The sequence below is a fragment of the Chaetodon trifascialis genome, chromosome 15 (assembly GCF_039877785.1).
Source record: "Chaetodon trifascialis isolate fChaTrf1 chromosome 15, fChaTrf1.hap1, whole genome shotgun sequence".
Lineage (NCBI taxonomy): Eukaryota > Metazoa > Chordata > Actinopteri > Chaetodontiformes > Chaetodontidae > Chaetodon > Chaetodon trifascialis.
In genome coordinates this window covers 22935168-22962689 of record NC_092070.1, presented here as the reverse complement: position 1 = coordinate 22962689, position 27522 = coordinate 22935168, and the positions used below count along the sequence as shown (strand labels likewise).

General features: G+C 46.7%; 1 protein-coding gene across 1 annotated transcript in view; it reads right to left on the bottom strand.

Moving 5' to 3' along the window:
* The window catches only part of syt3 (synaptotagmin III), a 30474-nt gene extending 14373 nt beyond the window's left edge, over nucleotides 1-16101 (bottom strand). The window contains exons 1-6 of the mRNA XM_070980617.1: nucleotides 15673-16101; nucleotides 10427-10773; nucleotides 8979-9378; nucleotides 4690-5085; nucleotides 3027-3135; nucleotides 2109-2285 (exon numbers count right to left, since the gene is read on the bottom strand). Coding sequence (XP_070836718.1) covers nucleotides 2109-2285; nucleotides 3027-3135; nucleotides 4690-5085; nucleotides 8979-9123 — 827 coding nt within the window. The 5' untranslated portion in view covers nucleotides 9124-9378; nucleotides 10427-10773; nucleotides 15673-16101. The remainder of the gene's footprint in view (nucleotides 1-2108; nucleotides 2286-3026; nucleotides 3136-4689; nucleotides 5086-8978; nucleotides 9379-10426; nucleotides 10774-15672) is intronic.
* Between the last annotated feature and the right edge of the window lie 11421 nt (nucleotides 16102-27522).

The following is a 27522-nucleotide window of genomic DNA, read 5'->3' as shown; positions in this document are numbered from 1 at the left end:
CATCAGGATTTTTCCTGCATTCTTGTTTGTTACAAAGACACGGCTGCAGGTTTTCATGCACTCTCGTGTCTTATTACAGTACAAGATGCGAGCTCGAGCCAAAACCAAGGTTTTCACACAATCGGCGAGGCATGCTGCAGAGAATATACCTATTACTGCCCGAGCGCGGGGGGAATTCACAGCCTTATTCCTGGCAGACAATGCCCGAAAGCTAGCTGTTATTCCCACAGTGGAAATGTGTCAGCTTTTAATGGGATTGTCAATAGAAATGCCTTTCCCAGAGGATCTGAGGAAGATTGACATTGTTGTTCTGACGTTACGCTCCAAACAACGGGGTCTCGCACATTAACATACAAGTCTTATCGCCGTGCAGGCACTCACGCACACACCTCTGCGTGTGTGTATGCGCACACTCGTCTTGCAGCTACACCTCTAACCTTTATTCCTCAGTCACTCCCTTAATTAATTCATTAATTAATCCTGCCTGTCTGGTGCAAAGCACTTTGAATTGCTTCGTTGTTTAAAGGTGCGGTACAAATAAACTCGCCTCTTCCTCGCCAAAACAGTTTCCCTCCGCTGTAATGACAGGCAGCCACAGCGTGACATAAATCACCTTGTGACTGTATGAATGGGGGACGAGGGACACGTGAATAGTTTTCATCATTAACCTCCTCTCTCTCCAGCTCCCTTGTTAATTCTCTGTATCTGTAACTCCAGCTATAACACAGTCCGCTGTTATTATGTGTTGACAGGGGCTGCTGTTTAAAGTGGCTCACCATATATAATTCATGACTCAAACGGCCTCTCTCTCCCTTTCTTTTCTGACCATCAGCACTTTCGCCTGTTGTAATGTTTCTGGAGGCAGAAATGGGGGATTGCCAGCTGAGCCTCAGGCGGGCCGAGCGAGCTGCTCGCAACCCTCAACCACCTTGACTTACGGCGCACACATTCACGTCCACAGTCCCTCATCGCCCAGTCCTCGCAGCGTGGCGTCCACCAATTACACACCGAGCTCTCCAGAATATTCAAGAGAATCGTCAAAGGAGCAAAATGAAGGTGAGTACAGCGATCTGTGCCGCGCAGTCCATAACAGACTGTGACGCTGCTTTGTCACTTCACTTCAGCTGCCACGGTCTTGTTTTTAGACATTAATATTTCAGTATGATCATCATAAACAAATAAAACCACAGCAGGGACAGAACCACCAGCCGCTCTCGTGTCGTGCTACTCGCAGGTTAGATGCTGCTTTTCAAACCCAGGACCACGTTTCCCATGAACCCCAGCGCTCACTGCCTCAAACGAGGTTTTAAGGTTTTCTTTTCGTTTTTCTGTCTCTGCTGAAGAGGATGAACACGCTTAGAGGTGTTTTCCCAAGAAGCCCCCTCTCTCAGCGAACCAGCGTCTGGATGCGGCCGTCTGACTTTGCGTTTGGCGAACGGCGCGCCCACCGCCACGCTCAAAGTGGTCTGAAGACAGACACGTCAACCTTCACCAGAGACATGTGAAACCACATCATGTTCCGCTCAGTGTCGGATTCATCAAGCATTGTTCATTCTTAAAAATGAATTGAATGCAGAGTTTATATGTTTTTCTGCTTTCTGGCCGTGCTAGCAGCATGTGGATGTCAGCATTAGTCGGTCCGCTGCTTTGATGCAGATGTAAACATCTCAAAAACTATGACTGGATTTCTCTAAAAATTGCAATTTTCAGTTGTACTTTCTGTTCAGTACAAATTAGCAAATGTTAGCATTTAGCTCAAAGCACCATTGTGCCTGCGTGCAGCCTCACAGAGCCGTCGGCATGTAATGCTTTGGCACTCTGTGGTGACGCTCTCTAGTTTTGAGATTTCATTGTTTTGCTCCACATGGAAAGGAAGAACCATAGAAACGTTTCATGTTTTGCTCTATTTTAAGTGGAGGTGTGCAGTTTTCCAGACATCAAGCCAACGAGGCTCGACAGGCGCGTCTTCAGGCTAACCTCGACTAAATGTAGTGACCTCATCGTTTAGGCTTAAACTTCAACATCTTCAAATTATTGTGGCAGTGATTTATTAATCTAAACACTTTTTACGTAATAGGGCACTGACGGGTGTTCAGGTGTGAGCTCACTTGAAGGCGTAGCGCAGGAGGAAGCTGATCTTGCCGCAGTTGTCGCCCTGCTTGCCTTCGCCCTGGTCGCCTTTGGGTCTGTAGAGCTCCGGTTTGATCTGCCCGATGCTGGTTACCTGCTCCTTCTCCTCAGCATGGAAATCAGGACTAGAGAGCTGGTGAGTCATGGGCTTGGGCCTAAACAGACAATAAGAGCTCGGAGGGTGAATATTAAGTGAAGAGCACAGCACACACAAACACGCTTACACTCACGCACACACACACACACACACACACACACACACACACACACACACCAAAAAAAGGATGCAATACGACAGTGTGATTCAGCAGCTTCATCAGAGATGCGGTGTTGGGTAAACCATTTAAATGGAGTTCACCCACTGTTTTTATTTGCATACGAGAGTACACACCTTTTCCACACATGCATGCTTCATAGTAGGTGTTACCAGATCAAGGCTAGTTGTGTGATGATGGAGAAGAAACCACAAAAAAAAACACGAATGCAGATGTGGTAAAAATAGCCAAACGCTTTGCGTGGGTCTGCTGTTTTTGTAGAATTGTGGAATCTGTAGCTGTGCTTATCATTTTCTAAAAAATAGAAGTTTTTCAAGATGAAACTTCATAGAAATCAAACACGGAGATGATTCGTGTTCACAGGCCTCAAAGCCTTCATTAAAGGTGAGAAGATTAAAGCCAACACCCTCGTCTAACCTGTCCTTTACCGCCGTGGGTAAAGCCTCCTCTTTAGAAAGTTTCAATCATGGTTTTCAGTTGATTTTCCTTTAATGTGCACCAGCTGGAGGTTAAGGTTCACATCTGTCTTCATCCACCGAGTTTAAAGACAAAAACACACAAGCAGCAGCTGCACACACTCATTTAAAGCAGCAGACATGTGAGGTACAGCGACGAACTGACCGTGAGGTGACCTGCTGCTGGGAGTGAGCGTTGGGCAGGTCTTTATTGGGCTGGGCGCCGACCTCAGAGTTGGGGACATCCGGAGACGTCTGACTCAGCTTCAGAGTTCCTAACAGCGTGAGAAAACAGACAAAGCAGTCGTCGATGAGTCACTACTGTGGCCTCAGTGGTCACAGTGGCTGAGAACAATGTTGTTCATTGTAATGCAGGGTCGGCATCATTGATTACATTGATCGTATTGCATTGATTTAACAGAGAGTGATTTAACAGCCAAGGGAAGGGAAGGAATGGGAAGAAATATTTACAATAGCAGCACATGAGCCAGCATGAAAGGCATAAACAACAAGGAGGTACGGCAATAAAGGCAGCAAACGTTTAACTCTGAAGAGTGATGAACAGCCTGCGCCAGAGCTGACAGCCAGCATAAATACAACAGCAGAATTAAAACTCAGAGCTGCTGCCTGAGCCGTTTCATCACGTCAGGCCTGAAATAGCTCTCTCACATCAGTTTAGAGCAGATTCTTTCTAATTGTGAAAATCGCTCTGATTGCTGCGTATCTGGTTTCCTGTTAAGCTTAACTTGGATGATTCCCATCACCCGCTTTCTGGAAATGCTCTCTTCAAAATACGTTAATCAATTTCTTTATGTGTGTTTGTGTTAAAGCTGCAGCTAGCAGTTATCTTTATTTAAGCTGTGTGGAAAATGGGGGGAAATAAAACTCGAGAGCTCAAGAAGACATTATCATATGTCTTGTTTTGTCTGAAAAACACTCCAAAAGAATTAAAGAAAAACAGCCAGTTCTCCCATTTGAGAAGCTGGAACTGTCAAATTTTGGCATTTTCTTTCCTGAAAAATGACTTAAAATGATAAATTGATTATCAAAATGCATTCACTTACTCTTACTTGCAGCTTGAATTTCTGCATGTATTTTCTGTTAGAAGATTAAATCAAATAACGGTGTACAATGGAAAATGGCTGGTTGAGGTGACAAGCCCACACAGAATGACGAGCCAACTCGGCAGCTCTAGCGAGCTTTTGAGCTCATTGTTTCTGTTTCCTGGCACATTCACTGTTCGGTTCAGTTTCCCTGCTCTCGTCAGCGGCATCAGGCAGCTGTTTCCTGCTAACACGCTCTGATAAAACTAGCTGCGAGAGAATAAAACCGAGAAGCTCGCAGAGACCAAAGCAGAGCTGAAAGAGAGGTGAATATAGGAGTGTTATGTCTCCAGTGGCGTGACGGCGTCTGGGGCAGCTGCGTGCTAACACGTTAGCAAAAGCAGTCCTAAAAGGTGATTATATGCGTCTGTACAGTGAGCTGCTTTGAGTAGCTTTAATTTGTGGTAATTGAAACTTTGGCTCAGTGTCTACCTCCTCTTTAAATTTTCCTCCTGTACAACTAAGTAAGTGTAATAAGAGACGCGGCCAGCAAGATGAAAAAGTAATATTCCTTGAACGTAGCACAACCGTAAGAAAACCCATTTATATGTATAATAATGGTCAGCATTCATCACGCTGTTGCAGCACAGATGAGTTATTTTTACTGTATGTAGGTAAATGTATTGAATTCAGTACTCCATAAGTATATTAAAATCAGAAGTTATGAGTGAGGCGTTGCATTACTCAGTCTGGGATTAAGAGATGTCTGTGAGCTCCCTCTCTCACCAGCATTGTTGGGGTAGGAGTCCATATCCAGGTACGAGTGCTCCTGGGTCTCATGTGGGCCCCCAACCACGCCTCCGACCTCCCCCCTCTCCAGCCCCACCAGGTCAGAGAAATGCGGGTGGTGCTGGCCCTGATGGCCCAGGGAGGGGTAGAGCGAGGATGAGGAGTGGCCCTCCTTCCTCTGCAGCAGCGGAGGTAAGAGTGACGACCCGCCGGCGCCTCCGAGGCTTCCGACGCCGGCGCTTCCGGGCAGCAACCCCGACGTCAGGCTCAGGCCTCCGCCCTCCTTGTCCCGCCATGGCAGCCAGCAGAGCTTCCAGGAGACAAAGAGGGAGACGGAGAGGAGGACGATGCCACAGAATGTCACGATGACCGACAGCAGGCTGACAGAGATCTCTACAGGGGACGAGAGGAGGAAAAACAGAAGATTCAAAGAGTTAAAAAAACATCAGTGATGTCTCTATGCAATGTCATCCAGCATTTCTTCACGGCTATTAGCTTTTTAATCCGTGAGGCCTCAAGGACTGCGTCTGAGGGGCGGGTGGGTGTGTGTGGGTACGGGGGGACAGAGGATGTGGGTGCTGGGGAGGGTGGAGGATGACTCATCCGAATGAAAAGCGTGCAGAATAAAAGAAAAGCGCAGTTTCAGCACCAGACGGCCGGACAGTTCCAGCATCAGCCTCTGTCAAAGAGCCGACAGCAGCCAGAGCGAGCCAACTTCTGTAGTCCTGTTTACGGTTTGGAAGTGCACATCTGCACGTGTCAGAGTCTGTGATACGTGAAGTCATGATGAATTCATAAATCTGTAAATACCCTATAAATATCCCATGAATATTTATAAATAAATAGACTAAATATACAATGAATATTTATAATTATCCTGAGCCATTTGAAGTCTCCTTATAAATAGCGTGTTTTGGGTCTGATGACTGTCTTGACAAAAGGACCAATCAGAGCCCAAAGTGAACTATAGGCCCAGAGCCCTAAACATTAATATTCATGGTCTGTAAGTAGACCAAGAAAACTCATTACGGTACAGTGTGCAGATTTCGCTACCCATGTACGCTTCCCCACCTCGAAGCATCTAACTGGAGTGTTTGCCTCTCGCCATCTTGGGCTCCATCCAGACCAGAGGGCAACCAATTAACAATCCTTCCTGTCTGCAGGCGGGCCAATCATCACCTTTGTGTAGAATGGAGAACGCCGAGGAAAATGTAACCAGATGCACACATAGGCCTCCTTTTATCCAACCCCGTTTTCCTCCAATTTACTTCAATTCAGGGTGTCTTTATGGGCATGACAAAGACATAAACACTGTTAAATCACACAAAAGAGAATGAAATTTTATCTGGAACAGGCTGACAACAAGACTGAGAGCAAATGAGTGAAAACAAGACAACAGCAGCCAATCCTCCAGCCCTGGGGTACATCTTCTGGAATTCGGTTTGCCTGCTGTCTCCACCCGCCCTCCTCCTCTTTCTCTTTCGCTTTCTCCTCTATATAATCCCCTCAAACACCCCTCATTCCTCGCTGTCATTTCTTTTCCCATGCTGTCTGCCTCTGCACGCTTTGACTTTATTCCTCTCCTCAGCGACTGTCTCTTTGTTCGTCACCCCTACCTTCTCTCCGCCCTCCCCTCCTCTGCCTCTCCTTCCTCGCTCCCTCTATGGTGAATTATTCATCAGTCTGTGTATGTCATTAATCAGCACTTGTTCAAAAGATATGATTGGGGGGCCGCGGAGGTGGGGGATGGGCGAGGGGACATTGATCTGTCTCAGTGGAGAACACGGCGGGGTGGGAAGTGAAGAACAAGGGAAAGGAAAGGGAGGGAAAATAAGAGAAAGCAAGAGCATGACGATGGAAATCAGGAGACGGGAGGAGGGCAGAGTGATGGAGCGGGAGGAAGGAAAAGAGGGCAAAGGAAGGTAGGACGAGGTAGAAAACATCAAAAAAGAAAGGACAGTAGTGATGCAGGGGAGTGAATGCAGAACAGCAGGAAAGGCGAGAAGAGCGCTGACAACAGATTGGAGCATGTGTTGAAACAGACATATAAGCTGACTGAGTTTATTCCCCTTTTCATTTCCTCAGAGGGGGAAGAGGAGGAGGAGGAGGAGGAGGAGGAGGGTTGATACAGTCGATGCAACTGCCACGTCATGCGTGAAAGAGTCGAAACCAAAGAGGCAATAGTAGAGAGAGAACGAGCCCCCGAACGGTGAGATGGAGGAAAACATGCTGACAATGATTTAGAGCTGAGCCTAAAGAGGGGAGGGGTTTAAGGATGGGAAAGGTTAATGTATTGATCTGAAGAGGGAAAAACAAAGCGAGGAGGCAGAGGAGTAGGTTGTGTGTGGTTGGCAGATCAGGGCGCACTGATAAGACACGGCTGTGATCAAACGTGTGCCGGGACTGTCGGGGGCCAAACCGCTCGCCTCCATTTGTCTCTCTTAAGGGCAGTCGCTGTAGCTTCCCGAGGACTGATCCTGCCAAAGATCCATCACTAATCCGCCAAACATAAAAAGCAAGTCAGCGGGCAGGTAGGTGGGTAGGTGGGAGGCCTCTGAAGTGCACCACGAAGAGGGACTGAGACTCCTTGTCAATCAGCGACTGATGCAAGCCCGCGGGGACCCGTACGTTGCTCCACATCAAACACATCTCCGCTGCTTACACAAGCCATTCGCTGACAGCTCTCGGCAGTCGTGGTCCTCAGAGGACTCGGAGACTTCCGTCAGCAAACACCGAAAAATCACAGCTGGTAAGCGAGGGGGCCAACGCCTAAAACCACGGCCTGACATTTCTTCACAGAACCATCCAAATCTCCAGAGGCAACATGCAGCCAATCCAGGCTAATCTACACTGAGCCACAGATATCCACGCTAATCTGCATAACAGCGCATTGCACTTCCAAATGCTTCAATGAGAACCCACACAATACTCTGCACACAATGCACTCCACCGTGCAGCAGGATGCACCTACTCAGTGTGCTAAGAGAAATACATGCAGTATATATATATTTGTAATTCTGAGCTAACAATTGCAGAGTTCTACCGAGGCTCATGACAGAAATGGGATGGACGCGTGCCGTAGCTTTTCAGCCTTGCAGATTAATATTTCATGGTTTGTTGTCGTGAGTGCACAGTAACTACCTTTAAATACGAGCACTCCTCCGAACACTCTCATTCCTCTAAGTCTAACATGTTAGCGTACGCGTCTGCAGTTGACAAGGCGATGCTGAAAATCTTCTGCTGAAGCGTTTGAGAGTCAATACTCTGACTGTTACCGCTTTCATGACAAAACACGCCGTGTTTTAAGCATCAGATGTCTCTCTGTTTTTTTTGTTCTTGTCAGGGTGTAAAAGCCTGATTCAGACCATAATGGGATGCTAAAAATTCAATGAATTCCTTTTGAGCGAGTGATCAGTTCCTTAAAGCAATTCACCAAATCTTCTCATCAAAGGCTCACCCCCTGTAGGCTTGAAAGGTGCCTGTTGAGTTTGTGGTTTCCTGCTTCACTGAGCACCGCAGCTGAGGTCTACGTGGATACGTTCAATTGGAAATCTAAGCCGATTGTAGCAGTTTTTAATGACGGAGGACACCATGCGTGAGAGCAGTGGTTTATTCTGCAGGAGCCGTCTGAGAAGTTTCTGCTCTGTTTGAACACGTTTTCACCGTAAAAGCTCGTTATCGTTGGAGAATACCTGAACTGACTGCAGCCGAGCACCAACGTGTGCGAGGTGCCTTTAAAATCAACTCGAGGGCAAGTCTTTGATACTTGAGGGTACTTCTTTGGGTGAAGTAATACTTTAAGGCAGTTTGAGGAAAGTTTTCACTCTGGGTTTTATGGCTCTATGGCTATCAGTAGGATGAACTGTAATCAGGTGTTATTCAGGAAGCCCTTTCATGAGGTCAGAATTGCCTAATTTGTCCATTTCTTTGGTTTATGACAAAGTACCTGCAAAATTAATGGCAATCCCATCAGCCTCAGCGTTACATTGTGCTTCCTGCTAATGAGCAACTGTTAGCATGCTAACACTAAACTAACGTGGTGGAGATGGCAAATGTTACGCCTGCTTGACATCAGCATGTTCGTCACTGTGAGCATGTTAGCATGCTAATATTAGCGCCGCAGTGAACAGCCTGACAGAGCCGCTAATGTGGCTGTAGACACTTAGTCTTCTTATAAGCTGTTGAATCCTATAAAGAGGGGAAAAGCTTCCTTCACACTCTGAAAAATCTTGACAAATGCAATTATGATGAAATGATTCATGTAAAGCTCCAGGTGTGTCAGCTACCTGTGTCCAGCTGTCGACCTCTCAGCAGATAGCTGAAGTCCTGGCAGCGTTTGCTCTGGCTGTAACCTCTCGGGGAGTTGAAGCACAGCTCCTCCACCAACGACAGCGCCTTCTTACATTGGTCTTCATCCCAGTCCCCCGACATCCTCCAATCCGCATCGCACTCTCACCAGCAGTCAGCCAATGACAGCGCAGCCCTCGCCGCCCTCACCTGTCGGACGGCGCTCAGGTAAGCAGAGTGTCGGCCTGTCCACCTTTTACAAGGTGTGAACTGAGAAAGAGGAGGCTGATGAAGCAGAGGGGGCCGCGGCAGTAACAGGGGGACGGGAGGGGCTCTTCAGGGTGTCTTGGATCACAGAGACCATGTATGACTGAGTGACACCCACCCCTCTCACTTTCCCTGGAAGAGATGAAGGGAGAGAAACTGGCAACGTGAGTGTAAGGACATAAAAGTGTACAAATCAAGTTTTTGGCAGATTGGTCACCTTAACCATTAAGTGAGAAAAGTGATGCCAAAACCATCAGCGTGTCCCTGATACATTATTGGCTCCGGTGCTATATAATAACACTTTAGCATACACTATGAAGAGTGAAACCCGGCAACTGGCACCATAGAAGAAGTCAGAGAAGTTGGTCTGAAGTGCAGCAGGACAAAAATTTACCTCAGAGGTTGACCCATACTTATCTAGTTTGTGGTGCTGCTGATCCGGTCTTTGTGCCTTGAAGTACGAATTAAATATTTTGAATTGAAGTGAATTAAATTAAAAAGCAGCTAAAGGCTAATTGGTGCAAGTTTAAACATACAATAAAATGAACCTAGTTTTGAATTACAAGGCAGTACATTTGAAATTTGCCTGCTTATTTGGGAAGAGGTAAACCATGGGCACCTTTGTAAAGCTAAACAAAACTGGAGTTAAGTTTTAGAAAGTGTATAAATGCCGTAAAGTAAATACGTATGTTTCAGTTTCTTTTACTTACATGTTCCTGGTCTTACTCTGAATAATGCCAGCTGCGTCAGCGCTCACTCAACAGGGTGCATGTTAAATTACAGGCCCTGCTGTCAAAGATCTCCTGGTGAGGATTTTGGTGTCTAAAACTGACCAATGTGTCAATCAACCTGAAACTTGATGAGATATCCCAAGGCAAAACAGTCCTTACAGCAATTACAGAGTAATTTAGATAATTATGAGCTCTCCTGTTTTGAGTCCCTAAAACACAAATATGCAAACAATGTGAGAGTGAAATGAATGAAGACTTGCTTCTCTATTATTTGTAATGACAGGTTACATTTTGCCAATTATTCAACATATTCAATCTGTTGAAGCTGGCTATCGCAGACCTAGCTCCACAGTTTGCTGTATAGCTCCATTGTTCTGAAGAAAAAAGCCCAAATTAAAGCATTTCATTAGCTTTAATAATGTCATAAAGTCGTGCTTTGTGTGTTTTACCTTTATTGAGCTTGACTCTCTGTGTTCTCGGCCATGTTGAATTTGCAAGCCAGAGCGGAGACACTCTACATGTAAAATTTTCTTTACAAATAGATTTGGCTGAGAATGCAGAATTATGCCTGCAGTGCATGCATAACCTTTAGCTTGTTATTTTCCTAATGTTTCCAAGAGCAGAAACGGGAGCCCGCAGACAAGTGGCTTTTTGTCTTCACTGTAAGCTGGAACAGAGTTGAGCTCTCAGTCATTTAGCTCGGGCAGTAAACGTCCGCGGTCTCTCCGACGCGTCGGCATGGATTGGAAGTCGCTGTCAGATTTGTGGAGACTCTTTTGAAGCTCTCCAACATGACCTGAAAAACAATGAGAATCAACGTGTAAGGCAACGAGAAGAACAGCGAGCGAGTGAGCGAGGTTTGGAGGACTACAAAACCTCCTCAAACATCAGATGGAGGTATAATTAGATGTATTAAGTCTGACTGCCTTATGTGCATGCTCCTTGTCCTTTCATCCAAGAGAAACTAGACTTCCTCAGCATACGGTCTTTATTTTTGAACTCATTCTGTCTAAATAAAAGCAGGTCAATGCCCAAACTCCAGTTTCTCACAGTCTGCGACTCTCCAGGGACTCAGACTGAGGAGAATGTATGCAAAGTTGTGTCTAATAATACAGATCCATCGCAAAGGCCCCGGTATTGAATTGTTTCGCTAAAAATCTCGTAGAAGCCGCGTTGTGGTCGGAAAATAAATCACCAGCAAAGCGGTGTTCACGGTGAGGGGTCGGCTCAGCTTTGCCCTTGTGAGGCGGCGGCCTATTGCTCAAGCGAGGTGCTTCGTTGGACAGAGGACGGACTATTGATCATTTGATGTATGTTGTTCTGTAGAATGTCAGTGTCGCTCTTCGTGTATTGAGTGGCACCTCCCTAGCAAAGTGCTCCTTATGTGTCCATCTGTCTCCCAACCGTCAATCAATCACCGCATTAGGCAAAGACATATTTCACTCCAAACAAGATCCGAAACAAGAAATGCGTCCACTCCCTTTCGAGTTTTCTCCGTCTCCTCCTGAAGACAGGAACACATTTCTCCCCTCTCGTTCGCCCTCTGTCTCTGTCTCCTTTGAGAAGCTGATTGTCACATTAGGATAGTCTGCCGGTCAAAGGAAAACTCAGATAATGCACAGAGTCTCTTTATCTGTCCATCTCAGCTCAGCCTATTGTCGAAAGGAATCCGAAATTAGCGAATCAAAACGCCATCCAAGCCCAACATCACTACACCGGCCCTCCTCTTGCCCCCCCACCACTCTCTCCCATTAAGATAGTAAATCTGTCTGAGTGACTTTAAAACCCAGGATATCTCAATCTGAGGAATGGCTGTCTGGCACAAAACTGGCCGCCTCAAATGCCAGTGAGAGCATCATGAGGGAGGGAGAGGCGAAGAAGAAATGGAAGAGGCAGACAGACAGAAAGAACGATTGTGTGGCAAGAGACAGAGGAAGCGGGAGACGAGAGAGAGAGGGATAAAAGAGATGCTGACATTAAATTGGTGGCGAGACAGATAAAGAGGGAGGAAGAAACTGGAGCAGAGAAGGGCAAAAAAAACATAGGAAGCTGGCGGCGAGGGTGACACAGCAACAATGGTAATCAAGGGTTTGGGGATGCAATATTCACAGATAAATATGCCTTCAGAAACATGTTGACGAATCATTCCACCCTGATAGCGCCATGACCAGAAACACACGTTCTTACTGTAGTGAGCAGAGCAACACTAAACCTCCCACAGACGCTCCATTGACTGCTGCTCTGCCTGGGATCAATACTCCCAGGAACGAACACACCACAGCACAGACCGGCCGACCAGTAAGGTCACTGTCCGATGGGGTGGAGGAGACAGGACGGCACGCAAGGTCACAGTCTAATTACACGATGGAGCGAGGATACGGAGGTTCTGTCCAATCACGTGCCAGAAAGAAGAGTGGAACTGGAGGAGGTCAGCGGCTAACCGTGGGCGAAGCAGGCCAATCAGATCATGAGCTAAATCTAGGGGGAGAGCCCAGGCGCCCAGCAGTCAACAGGCTAAACCCGGATTCAAGGGTCTATCAGTGAGGGAGAAGCTGCGCGCTCGACCCTCTACGGTCGTCCTTGACCGGGACAGCGAGCCCCCGGCTGGCCCCTCCTGCTAATCACTCCGGATAAGAGCTTCAGCTAAACGTCTCATTTTTACCGGCTCAGTCCAGCAGTTACATCCTCAATCTAGCTTATAGGCGATGAAGCAGAAGAGGTGTTTATGTTTGGATCCCCTCATAATGAAGGGATCATTCTTGCATTTGCACAGAAAGGACAGATTCGGAGCCGCCCTCAGGTGCACGGAGAGCTGCGAGGAAAAACAAATCCAATACGAATTAGAGTGAGGATGCACGAAATGTGAGGGGAAAAACAACCGGACACAGCGCTCCCATGTCTTATTGCTGGGGCATAAATATTTATCTAATATCGAATGCGCTCCCTCACTCTTTTTTGAGCAGTTGTATTGGATTTCTTATATTTTTGGCTCAGCACCCCAGATACAAGAATTCCAGTGGTTTTCTCCGTTGCTCAGAAATTCCACCAAAAACAGCGACAAACAAACAGAAATCCTCGAGCGGGGCGAATGTGAATTTGATAAAACCCGGGGGGCAGGTTTTTCAGTAACAAGGATCGTGTTAGAGAGTGCGACTGAAATCTGTGTGTGAAATCTGTCTCTGAGGGATGAATCACACACCTCAGCTGGGTTTGGGAATTACAGTGATAAGGCATTTGAAACACTGCTGTCTGCTGAATGAAACGTAGAAGACGCTCAGATGCTTACCACAAACCTGTGATCTATTGCAGCCGCATCTCATCATTTGGCATTTCATTTTCTAGTCAAATTATATATTTGTCTTTGCACCGAATGAAATACGTCAAACATGAGGCTGCTGCAATTTTAGCTTTTCCAGTTCAGAGGCAGCGGGATCAATATATTTTTATATATATATATATATATATATATATATATATAACAGTAGTAGTATTACCTTGAGGTTCGTCTGAGTTTAAATTTAGAGCTCGTCTAACAATCAGGCAGGTTTAAGATCATATCCTCATTCACTTTTCATAGAAGTCTCTTTCAGCCTTCCCTCTTTCACGTCCTCTCTGCATTAAGCTCCAGCTAATAGGAATTACTGTTTAACTATTTTTATGAGGAGAAACTGAACGCATTCATAATTGTGAAATTGAAGTGAGAGCAGTCAGACCCTTTTTGTGTGATAACATAATGCGTCTGTAGACAAAGGAGACTAATCCATTGGATATACCTAATAGGATGTTTCACTCAGATCTCACTGAACCTGCTTTTATCCGCTGCCACGCTCTTTCTTTTGTTTGCCTCTGTACCTGGAAGTCATCTTTAATTGAACCTCTCATCCTTGCCCTGAATGCTTTTGTTGTTGTTTATTGTTTAAAGTCGGTAAATTTGCTTAAGTGTCTAAGCGAGTTTCACACTTCCCGCGTCTGCGCCGTGATGGAGGCGCTTGCGTGGCGAGCATTTCCTTTGAAACCCGCCTGGCTGAGCTCCACAGACCGGCGACTTGGCCCTGTGACCTGCTCCGCTCTGTTCCAGACTTTGATGCTGTCTGCTCTGCTGTACCCTGCTGGGCTGTATCGTGTTGTGTACCATCTCAAATCGATGTACTTATGTACCCTTAGATCATCTGCCATTCGTCAGGACTACCCCTGATTCATAGAGGTCGTGACCTCTCTCCACCGGAGCTGGCATCGCCTCCTTTTTGTTTTGCATCACTTCCTTTTGAGGCCACAGCCAGCCACAGATGTCTGCCTGAGACAATGCTATCATCGCTCCTCTCTGCTCGTTCGGCCGTGACAGATTGATGCACAGGGGTAAACAGATAGGGCTACTACAACACATCTTTTTGGTTACTCCAGAGGAGCGGCACTGTGGCTCGCCGGGACAGAGGCAGCACCGTATGAGGCCAAGATTGAACGTGGGGATATTAATGTCTATTGACTAGAGGTAATAGCTTTGCTGAGCCTCAGCCTCGAGGTTGTTCCAATTTAGCCTGTCCTATAATAGCTCCTGGACACCCTTTCAGCAAATAAATAACATGAGGTGGGAGAGATTGGGCCTTAATATCTGCTTAAGACCATATATCTCTATAAACATGGAATCAAACAGCGGTTCACATCCGGGCAGACACTGTCTCCTTTTATCTCCACCTATTTCTAGCCCACATTCACACATATCAAAGGTTGCTGTTCGGGCTCTCGCAGCTTTCCACCACTCTGGGCCTGTTGAAGCTGCAAGTGTCTAAATTATCTATAACATGGGACAGGAAATGGAGAGCAAGTGGCCGGCCAGGAACCCTGGGATATTGGTGCTGCTCTTCCTGTCTCTTGCGCAGCCAGTGGAGCTGCAGAGTGGGACCTATTTACAGACAGGGAGTGTAATCACACACACACACACACACACACACACACACACACACACACACACACACACACACACAGAGACAACGGCCGCCCTCACTTCATTTTTCACCTGCCTCTGTGTCAGAGCCGGTGAGTCAGTGTGTCTCAGTGGTTGCTTATTTTTTTGACCATTTGCATAAATATGGTGCTCTGGTGGGAAGAAGCGGAGCAACTGTGCCTTTGATGGTACAGAGGGGACTGGGGTGGGGGTAGTGGGTGGGGTAGAGGGGGTGTGGGTGGAGGGGGGAATTACGCACGTCTTACGCACGTCAACCTGTCTTCTGTGTGATTTCTGCGTGCTCGTGCGCGCGCCCCGCTGTCTGTTCGTCTTACGGCTAATAGCGTTTGCGTGGAAAAAAATAAAAAAAGTTCAATTGTGATCAGCGGTGTGGCGAGCTGCCATTGATACACTTGTAACACAGAGAGGAGCCTGTTATCTGCTGTATAGGATAGTACATCCTACATAGCGTGCAGACTGCCTCCACACAACATGCATCCCACTATATGTGCTCGGAACATGGACCTTCCGCTGGCGGAATGCAATATGGACGAGCCGGGGTGATGCACGAATAATATACATGAAATATTAATGGAAAACAGACACATGCTGCTAGATTTAGGGCATATTCAGCAGAGCCCGGTGCGGGATGCAGGATCAAAGGCGATATGATGCGAATAACACACACCTCGCAGATACCACAGAGCCGAATGCCTGCTGGCTGCACGAGCAACAAAGGGAATATCTTCCTACCTTGGCGTTGCAGAAACCAGTGTCTCCCTCTCGCTCCAATTTCCGATTTACGAGCCTCTCCGCTGTTTTAGTCAGATGCGACGCTTGTAAAGGGGCATTCCGCCCCTCTCTCGCTCTGTCCTCCCCCTCCTCTCTCTCTCTCTCTCTGTCTCTTCCTCTCTCGTCTCTCCAAGACGCACCGAGCAATAAGCCCCGCAACCGGGATGGCAGACTGAGAGGGAGAAATGAACAATATGATATCTCTGCCCTCCCCTCTTTTCCCTCCCGTTTCCTGTATTCCTCTCTTATATTTTCCCCCCTCCTTGTGTTTTTTCCTCCTCTCTCTTTCACTATCCCCTCCCTCTCACTCTCTCTCTCGCTGGCTCGCTCGCTCGCTCCCTCTCATTTTTTCCTCCCTGTGCTCTGAATACTAATACTGTGTCTCTGCTCTGCCTGTACAGCCCGACCGCTGCTAAAGACATACTGATGTATGTGGGGCGTGTAGAGATGCCAGAGAGGGAGAGGTGCTGTGTGTGTGTGTGTGTGTGTGTGTGTGTGTGTGTGTGTGTGTGTGTGTGTGTGTGTGTGTGTGTGTGTGTGTGGAACCCATGAGAAAGGGGTGGGTGGGGGTGGGTGGAGGGTAATGGCCACTCTCAGCCTGGAGGGTACATGGGTGAGTTAGAAGGGCCCAGGATCTTGTTTGGTCTTATTAGAGCTATGATTAGATAATAATACTCCTGCCGATGCCCCTGGAGAGGTGGTGGTGCTGGGGGGGACATCAAATGTTACTCCTTTTTTGGGATGAGAGGAGAGGGAGGTGGAGGAGGTGCAGGTAGGGATGGGGGAGTGTGAGAAGGAAGTGTTGCTTGGATGTCAAGCGGCGGAGAGCAGAGAGGGGATGGAGGACCGATGTTGTTCGGCTCTGAGCCAAAAAAGGACACAGCTCTTAGCCTCTGTGTGTGTGTGTGTGTGTGTGTGTGTGTGTGTGTGTGTGTGTGTGTGTGTGTGTGTGTGTGTGTGTGTGTGTGTGTGTGTGTGTGTGTGTGTGTGTGTGTGTGTGTGTGTGTGTGTGTGTGTAAACCTTGACAAGAAGAGCAGCTGAGGTACACAGAGGCCACGATCTAGTTAGAATGAGACAGTCTTATTGGAGTCATGATTAGATTACGATATTCCTGCAGGCCTCATATATGGAGAGAGGGGGACATAAAAATGTGTCTCTGTTTTATGGTTGCATCACCGGCAGGATAATGAGGACCCTCCACGGTCGGTTGGGAATAGGTTCAGACATTGTATCAAAGTGGTTGTTTTTAAAATTGTGTTCCGCAGGGCGCCGTTTCGGGGCTCCTCGGCTTATTCCCAGAGGGGAGTCGACCCAGCGAAATGAAGAAATCTGTAATTCAATTCTAAATGAATTTGTACAGCAATGAGAGATCGTTATGGCTGCGTAGTTTTGATTTCCAGATGTGCAATTCCATATCAAATCACATTCATCAACAAAAGCCTCGTCCCATCCCTCAGAGAGAATAATTAGAAGATGGTCCGTGGCGTAGCGGGAGCGCTCTCCTTCGGGCTGATGTGTGATTGAAGACATGTGTGAGCGCTGCGTTGGGGTTTGCGCTCTGCCTGCTGCTGAGACGGTGCCAACTTTAGCAGTTATGTAAGACAAGTCATCCCTCTGCCCCTCAAGATGTTCACTGCATACGGGCCTGCTGCCATTATAAATTAACATGGCGAACACTGTGTGCTTTTCTTGCTCCCTGCGCGACGTATGGCGGAGTTTGGAACGGATCGCCAGTCGTGGACAGCGTTCCTTCATCTCTTCTGGTCACTGTAGATATTGTTGGGACGTGCGGTGAAACAGGAAGTTTGCACATTAATCGTTTTCAGTCAGAAAGAAAGTCCTCCTCCTCGGAGTTCTGTTGTCAAGACGGAGGCAGGCACCTCCATATTTAAAGACACTGATGAATTAATCATCCTCCCAGACTGAGCCCAAACAACACCTAATGGGCCACAGAGAACATCCAGGCCTCATCGTGAGCTTTGTTGTGGATGTTCGACATGCACTTGGCTCAGAAATATTACAAATGCACAACTTTTAGAGAAAAGCTCTGATGAAGCTGTTATTTATTCATAAAAATGCTAATTGCAGCATCAGATGGGTTTGGCCGATGAAGGTGGAGGGGAGCCTGAATTACCTTTGCTTAAGTGGATCCAAATTTGATCTTGTGCTTTTTATTATGATAATGGCGAGCAGAGATCAAGACGGAGACTCAGAGGAAAGTTTGGAGTCCACGTCTAACAATGATCACACCGAGGGAGGATTCACCGACACCCCTGCCGAGCAAGATTTGACCATATCGACAAAATAATGAAATCTTCTCACTCCTCATGTCTAACAGTTTCCCAAATGGACAAAACAATATTTCAAGAGTCCCTTTGTGTCAGGATTTATTTCACTGACCACATAATAATGCTTTGCCAGCTCCATGACTAATAATTTGTCACACTGACAAACATAATAATATCTCGTCAGTCATCACATACTTGAGAAATTAAGCCGGATTGGACTTGATATCGAGGAAATTATATGAAATTGAAAAAAACATCCTGTGTAGTTTAATGAATTAACTCCCTCATAATTACATGTCGTCGTCTTCGTCGGCGTTCTGGAAACAGTGGCGGTGAAAGGAGGACGGGGGGTGGAGAAATAGCTGTGTTTGGAACCCTGCAGCGGTCGATGATTGACTGATAAATGAGAGTAAACAGTGACCTCTGTTAACTGTCACAGCAGAGCACAGAGAGAGGCTGAGACACACAACAGAAGAGGACAGGGACACATAGAGAGGGAGTCCAGATCCAGAGGAGAGGAAGAGGAGAGGAGGAAACAAATGGACTCGAGAGGAGAGATAACTAAAAGCAGCAGCGACTGTCAGACCCCAGACCTCGTTTCCTGTAAAACAGGCGCCTGCGTGACAATATCTCTTATATATGGGGCAAATTATTCACTCCTGCTAGTGCACGCAAAACACACTTGGGCACTTGCTTTCACACACGCATGCTATGAAGCAGTGAATATCACACATGTGTGGACATATTAATGAAAGTAGACCGAGAGACGCTGGAGGGGGGACGAGCCCACGGAGGGAGACTGATAGTGACTAAGACCCTCGGTGTCAACTCGATAAGGCGAAATGTGTCCGAGTGCAGATTTGAACGTAATGTTTTTAGGAATATCACGAAGAGCAAAGCCATGAAATTTGTTAGAAATGTATGAAGCTAGTGTTTCCTCCATAATTAGTGCCTAAAAACGCATCACATTGACCTCTAAGAGCATCTTTTCATGAGCTCCGAGTCACCGATGGTGTCGTGATCTGGTTCTGTTCCTCCTCCTCCTCCATCCTTGCTCCTTTGATCAGCTCGAGCCTTCTTTCTACTCTCTTCCACCACCTCTGCTAAGCAATTAAAGGCTAAAAATACTGATTGACATATAATAGAGATAATAGATTCTGCACAGGGATCCATTACCACCCATTGTATCATTTGAGATAATTACAGCCAAGATGAATTCGGGCCCTGAAAACTAAGAGATTTTTATTATCTGAGCTCGAGCAGCAACCTCTGGGGATAAAAGATGAAGCCAATAAGAAGAAGTGATAAACTGCAGTTCCTCAAGTGGCCACTTGAGGCTGGCTCTAAAACCAAGTCCCCATAGACCCCCATATTAACATACATACATAACTTACTCGTTTACATATATTAAGGCTTAAAGTTATGCATGATTGTGGGCACGGCCTTTTGAGTGACCGCTAGCTGCTACGTTTCATCCAAGCCTCATTTGGCTCACCTCAGCTCCACCCACGCTAAACCTCCCTGCCCATTTGATTAGCTGGGAGTTTGGCGGCGTCAGGAACTGCCAAGATGGCGACGGACAGAGTTACTGAGCTTCACACCTGTGGACGACGTCCCAGAGACTACACTCAGTGTTTTATCCGTTCTGTGGATATACCTCATCAGTTCTTCAAGGTTTTGAGCAACTACCACCAAAATCAACCAAACACAAGTCAGGATTTTTTTTCTGGTTGCCTCCTGTACGTTGAGACCTGCTCATAGGCTTCCATCACAGAGCCAGAAAACCAGTTTTCTCATCTTCTCTGACTTTGCATTATTGAGAGGAGACGAATCACCTGTTAAGACAATCTGTTCATCCACTTCCTTTCTTAATTGGGTAAATTTCCAGACTTTTTTGGCTACTTTTCACCTATATGATTCAGCCATGTTCCCAAATTCAAGACTGCATCTCTAACCAGAAGAAGAGATGGTTTGTCCCTTTTGGCAACGCAAGACAGAGGAGACAGACACAGGCATCGCTTAAAAAGTAGTGTCTTTGTGCGTCTGCTCTGTCTTGTCTTGCTGAAGGGGACAGACATTCAAAGTCGCCCATAGCTCACTAAGTTTTACTTTCTCAGCAACACCGACAACATTGGTGGAATTCAGCCTCTGTCAGACTGAGTCCTGTGGCAAAACGACAGGACGGTGTGCTGTCCGACCAAGAGTTAAAACCACGCAAAGGTTCAGCGCGCCTGCATGTTTTTAGGGAAAACACTCAGCTTGCCAAAGTTATTGCTGACATCTTGGAAGCATTCAACATGGGACACAAACGTATCATCTCATTACATTCAGATGATGATTTAAAAGATGTGAGCAATTAACAAAACATGGTTGAAGCGCTTTGACGCCGCTGAGCTTCATCCTGAGTCCAGCGTGTGCTTCAGTTTAGGCACCAAAAGGTTTGGAAAAGTGAGAGGTGAAGCGGGATCGTGAAGACCAGGGTTCAGGATTCAGCTCGCACTGCAGACGCTGCATGCACTCTGTATGAGACACAATGTGTTTGCTAATGTAATACCTTCTAATTGGATATGCAGCCATATCATTTCGCAGTAAAGCGCAGCACAAACAACGCACTTAATTATAAAACCGTCTTAGATTATGTAATGAAACCGTATTTCTCTTGAGAGTTGGCTTGTTTCAGCTTCATGCCATGGAAATTAAACGGCTGTTTATGAAATCAGAAGTTTGGAATTTGACGGTAAAAGCAAACTTTTGGACCGATCTCCACCACGTGGTGCCGGCCCCTCCGTCACGCCGTCCTGTATCGGCGTATCATGTCTGACGAGATTAAGCATCATCTGTATGTATTCGCACTTTTCTTCCAAAAGTCGTCTCTGATCATTCTCAACCTCATCATGATCACTTGTTACCATGACAACTCCCTCACAGGACCAATCGCCCACCTCTCCCTCTTCCTCTCTCTCTCCCTCTCCCTCTCTCTCTCTCTCTTTCTTTCTCTTCATTGTCTTCATCGTGACTCCCCCTCACCCATCAGCCACTGCCATCACCCACTTTAATTTCTCATCAGAGAATTCCATTTGCTCTTTTTACCTAATTTATTCATTTTTCTGCCTTTCCTTTAATCGGATGCCTTCGGTGGAGGAGAACTCAGCAGCTTCTCTCACCAGCCAGCATCTGGCAGAGAAGCCCTCCAGCGAATTCAGCGAGGTCAGTCCAGTATCTCGGCCAGGCTCTTTGGGGGTTTTTCCAACCACCCCCCCTTTAGCCTGGAGCAGTGTGGACAGGCCCCGTATGCACTATGTGTTAAGATCAGGAACGTCAAAGTCCTCTGGTGAACCCCAGTGGCAGGAGATAGTGGCTGAGGCTTGAAGAAGCTGCTCTGTGGGGAAACGTCCTCTGAGCTTTGGCATCCAGCTGCTTCCTGGCATGGCTGGGTCTGGGTCTTTCTGTGAAATGTTAAAATCTGTGATTCTTCAGCCCTGGGTGCTCTGTGTGATGAGTGTATGGACAGGCTTGCATTGTTGAGTTTTGTCCAAGTTCCAACGAGAACATTTGGTGAGGCAGCATTGACTGAAACTGTTGGCGCCGCCTCAAACATGATCTGAACACAGCTGAAAGCTTCAACATAAACTCACAATTTTATCTTTGTTTTGGTTCATGATTTCCATTTATTTCAGCAGTTTTCCTCAAAGTGGCTAAAGCATTTCTTTTTATGTAATCAGTGACCCACAGCAGTTCATCACCAGACTCCACGGCAATTTGTGAAATGTCATGAAATTTAACCTGTAGGATTCGTGTACATGCAGATTAATTTTCTAATTCTATCAGGATGCTCAGCGTGACTTTAACACTAATTTGTTTCACTTGGAAGTGTCTTTCATGCCTGCATCACGTCCAGTGTCTTTATCATTCCACTGTGGTGTTAGCGGTAATAACATTAAAAGCACAACATCTGGTTAGACTTTCAAAATAAAGCTTGCTGGGAGACATTTGTGCACAGTCGCAGTTTGGTTAAATTAAGGCATCTACTTTCCTAAAATAACAAACGCTGACCAGTGGTTTCCTGTGTCTCTTTCCTGTGTCAGCGGTGGTTATTTCGTCCAAGTGACGGAGGAAATGTTGTTTTTATTCTGATGAGCTCCCTCTGTAGCTGCTAGACACTCCACTACTTCCACCGGCCGGCCTCTACCTGTGTGTGTGTGTCTGGAGGTAGAAGTAGTAAAGTAGGTTTTTAGAGCTTTTTCTCTGACAACAACTTCCTGCTGTGGCTGAAAGCATCACTGTGAGAGTGAACCAGATTAGCAAAGGCTGGACACAGTGAGCTGAAAGCAGTGGTGGAAGAAGTACTTTAGGAAAAGTAGCAATACCACCTTGTAGAAGTACTGCGTTACAGGGAAAATCCTGAATTCAAATATTCAGAATAGACAGTACTGCAGTACTAAAAGTAAAAGTACTCATTATGCAGATCGGTCCATTTCAGAATAACGAACATTATATTATTGGATTATAATTAGTGACACTTTAATGTGTAAGCATCACTTTAATATTACAGCTGGTAAAGGTGGAGTCAGTTCTAACTAGGTTGTATTGGATAGGCTAATCCATGAAAATACCTCGTAATTTATGTTTTAATTATATTTCGTATTAATAATCCAAAGCAGCAGAGTAACTGAAGGTGTAAAGTTAATGCAGTGGAGTAAAAAGGACAATATTTCCCTGTGAAATGTGCTGGTTTGATGCATTTTTACTCTAAAACATCGACTCCAGCTGCAGCTGCGTGCGTGAGCTTCTTCTTCTTCTGTCTCAGTGTACCGTTTCTCAAACTAACTGCTAAATTCTCCAAAAGACGCTCCTGTCCTTACTTGGATTGCTGATTAGTGTAACGACCTCTCAGACCAATGAGAGCTCGCTGGAAGCCTCTTAATCCGACTGCTCCGGGTGTATTTTTGTCACAGTATGGATATTTGGGGGCTGTGAACGGCAGTTTGTATGGTGGGAGAAAGGGTCTGACTCACCATGTGGGGGGTTGGTGGAGTTGATTTTACTGCTATTTTGAGACGTACACTTCTTTCCTTCAGTCCTTCCTCCTTTTTTTCTTCCTGATCATATTTACTGTTCCGTCACTTCTTTTTCTGTGTCTCTGCTGTTAGTGATGTCTCATCCCATCCTGTCTCTCGGTGCTACAGGAGCCACTGAGCCAGGAGACTAATCTAATCATTTAGGGCCTGCTCTTGAGTAGTAAATAATTTTTTTGGCATATCACAAGGTTTGCGAGTGGGTGTGTGTTTGTGCGTCTGTGCATGTGTGCTGTGTAATTCCACTGTTTCTCACCACAGTCCTGCAAATGCCCCGAGGACAGCAGCAGCCCCAGACCAATTTTTGTCCTTTCTCTCTGGTTCTACAGTGACACACTACGCTCTATATTTCACGTCACTCTGACTAAACTGCTCTGCTGTTGAGATGTCCACTTTAAAGCTTGATGCACTCCTTCTGTATGGATTTGGCTGCCATGCCAGCAAAGCACTTTGCCTTGAGAGAGGAATTAAACCCCTGAGGTTTTTCTGAGATAGATTAAATAGGGAGGGGAGCTGAGAAGGCTGGGCTCATGGGAGGGGCGCTACCCAAATATAGAGAACCTGCCAAATGCCAACGGGTGTGGGCGAGGAGGCTGGCCTTTCCAATGTGTGTGTCTGCACATGTGGGTGGGTGTTTGCATGCATTATGAGGATTTCTAGGATGTGTGTAAATGAAAAAAAGACAAAAACGTATGCCTGTTCTTGTGTGTGTGGGGGGGGGTACGAGCTCGTGTGCACGTTGTGTGAGTAGAGGCAGGAGATTAAACAGCAAACGCTCTGACATTAATACGGCCATACAAAGCAGCATAAAGAAGGAATGCTCGCTGAGTTCCAAGATGTTTTAATGTTCAGATTTGTGCTTATTTGCTTTGGCGTTGAACTCGCTCATCTCCGTCTGTCTGACGTCTCCCAGTTCAGGGTAAGCGAGGCGATGGAGTGACAAACAAAGGCAGATAACGCTCAGGAAGCCACCGAGGAGCGGGTGAGTGGGAATTGCAAAAACACAGCGAAGAGCCGAGCGAGAGCCGGAGGAAGGTTTTGTTTGTTACGCCTCACATGTTTGGTTACTCAAGCTAATGAGCAGCAATTAGACAGCAGCCAATTAACTCTGGCCATCAGACTGAGACCGAGGGAAATGAAAAGAGGAGGAGCGAGGAAGTGGGGGGGGGTGACCTGGGAATCGCAGGCACTGTAATCTGCTGGAGATGTTCGTGTGTGTGTGTTTGCATGCAAATGAGTGATGTGTGGATACTGATGGGTGTGTGTGTGTGTGTGTGTGTGTGTGTGTGTGTGTGTGTGTGTGTGTGTGTGTGTGTGTGTGTGTGTGTGTGTGTGTGTGTGTGTGTGTGTGCGCGCGCTCCAGCAGGGGGAGCTGTGTAGGCCCATGTCACTGTAAGTGCTCTACATGACCATCTGGCTCCCACTGTCAGACTGGATGCTGAACTTCTGCTTAACTCTTTCACTGCCATCATCTCCGTCACGTCTGCGCGATGAAGAAACGCACAAACACACCACGCCTGCCTCGCTGAGCACACATCGAGCGATTATTATTATTATTACACACAGTGAGAAGCTGAGGCGTTCGGGGCTCAGAGTCAGAGATGTGAATGATTGATGATCCGGTGGATTCATGCAGACGCCGTGTGACTCTGAAGCTTCTCTGGCAGCTTGTTCGCTGACCAGATTGTGTGTCTGCTTCAGGCTGTGGAGAAGAAAGCAAATGGTTAATTTCTCATTCTGACTGCTGATGCAGTGTTCCAGCTGAACCCCTTGGAGAGTCTCTCACTCACACACACACACACACACACACCTACAAATACACACTGTACTGTAGTGCTTGCCATTCTTCTGAGTAGCCCGCTGCCCTCTCTTTAATTAGGCTAATTGAAATGCGAGAATAACCATTTTCTTGATTGCTCATTATTTTTGGGCAGTTTAAAATGAAAAGAATGCTTATACAGGCGGAGGCCAAGAGAGGCGGTCTTTCCTCTTTCCTTGGTTGACCCCGTTGCTTGGTGCCGATGAGCCTGGCTCCTGCGAGCCGGGGCCCGGAGGCTGTACCCCTGGCCTGCCTGAAGTCTAGCTCTTCTCTAGGCCTCCTTGCACCTTTGGCATTCTGGCCTCTACTTCGCCTCTGCACTTCCAGGGGGAGCGTCCCCGGCTGGTGGCCTCGGTGTTGTTTAAACAAGAGAGTCAAGTGGGATTTTCCAGACATCCTTGAGACAAATTGTGAGAGACTGTTTGCGCTTAAGTGCTCTTGGCAGGTCTACAGGTGGTTGGGCGGCTTTTCCTGCGTTCTTAGCCACTCTGTAAACCCCCAAGCAGGCCCGCTGTTGGCCCTTAGCTGTGACAGGAGTCTCCCCAGGGCAGCCTGAGCTTATGGAGAGCGGGGGGGAAGAGAAAGCGAGAGAGGATTTGAGGCAGAGAGATAGACGCCAGAGTACATCTGGAGCAAGGAGCTGGGGAGTAGATGTGTGTGTGTCTGTTTGACAGCCTGAGAAAGTGTTCATATGTTTTGTTTCTCCCTGACAAGGAGGTGAGTCATTCACTCAATACACACACACTAATGCACCCACCCAAGCATGCACACACAGATATACACACACGTACATCTCCGGTTATCGACTAGACTGCACAGGGGCAGATCACATGCCCATCGTTAACCCTGCAGAACCGACTGCAGCGGCATACAGTAATATTCACCTCATGATGTGACATTTATCATATGTACACATACGGAGTCATTTGCCTTCGAGGAGCTGTGTGATTTCCTCATTAACTCCTCCGAACGTAATGAGTCATTGAACCGAGTCCTATGGCTCCGTTAATTATGGCCCCTTTTCAGCAGCTCTCTCCATGGCAACCTAAAGTTCTGCCTGTCACCACATGAGAGATGAGGGAATAAAGACATTTTCCCATTATGCTGCCACCCCAGCGTGCATATTTCTCCTCAAGACAGGCGCAGAGCTGCTGATCTTTCAGCCCCCTCTGCTGGAGGACGAGATAACATCAAGCATCAGGCAGGCAGGGACCCGAAAAATTTGGCGTGAATGATAACTGTTGCCACGAGCAGCGCTGGTGATCGAGCAATGTCAATAATATCATAGAATAATTACACGGTTTTGGCTTCATGAACAATCAGAAATTGTGTGTAGTCAATTTGATTTCATTTAATTTAAAGGGGTCAGCGCTCCTGCACTGAAAGTGGGTGTCCACGTGTCGCCGAGACCAAGAGCTGAAAGCAGTTTGTATTGGAAAGCTCAGTGGCATCAAATTGAATATCATGAGGCTATTAGCATGCAAATGAGCTGTTTCCACTCATTATTGTTCTGACAAACAAGCACCTGTTAATGGGTGTGCGTCTGCATTGCAGCTACAGCCTGAAACGAGCTCGAGCTAATGAATGTAAATGAGCAGAGTTCAGAGTGGAGTTTGGTGCGGGGTGCCCGCTTTGTGTGATTGGAGGATGCTAACAGAGCATGTCAGGACTGAAGAAGTTTGGTACAAGATGTAAATTGAAAAAGTCCCGTTCTCTCAGCACTGCTCTCACCCTTTCTGTCCTCTTGTAAAGCGAGCGGAGCGTGAAAACAACTTTCTGCCCTTCAGCTCTTCCTCTAATATGACAGAAGAAGACATTGAGCCCTGGATGCAGATCAAATGGCCCACAGGTAAAGCTGCCAAATGAAACATCCAGAGAGCTCTTGAATTTCACATCATTCGTCCCCTATCGTGCGTTGTTTACATCATTTGTATTAATTGAGGTATGAGCGAGGGCCAGTTTCATCCTGAGAGACTCTGTAAATGAAGATGAGTGTGATCTGTCACAGCATTGGCAGAGGATTTACTGATAATGACCTTTTTCTTTTAAGGGTTTGGTGGATCAAAGCCAAGACAAAACACAGTGTACACCGTTAGCGAGCTGGCAGAACACTTCAGCGCAGGAAACAAACACACAGGTCACAGACTCGGTTTGTCATCGCCCATAAATGTTCTCTTCCGTTTGTTAAAAACAAGATGAAGGGTGACTCATGACAAAGGGACTTTTTCCCACTGCCTGTGGCCGTGTGACTCCTCTCCCCACGGAGCGTTTTGAGGTGTCACGAGGGCTTTTTCTTCGCTGGTGAACTTCTCTTTGATGGATTGTTTCAGGCAAAGCTGCCGGTTCATTCCTCACACCGACCAGCTGTCACTCAGAGCAGTCAAGGTGTGCTGAAATGAAGCAGCGGAGCAGCAGACACAAACTGACAGACGGTGGACGGCAACTGCACACTTCACTCAGAAAAGTCAAGTTTTGTGTTCTTCGTACTTCACTGTTTCCACCTGGAAGCAACAAATACAGTTTTATTTAATTTTCCAACTTATTATTGACAGCTTTCACTTATTACACTGCAGGTTAAGTTTTAAATAATAAGGTGCTTCAGTGTTTAGGGATCCGCTCACAGAGGCG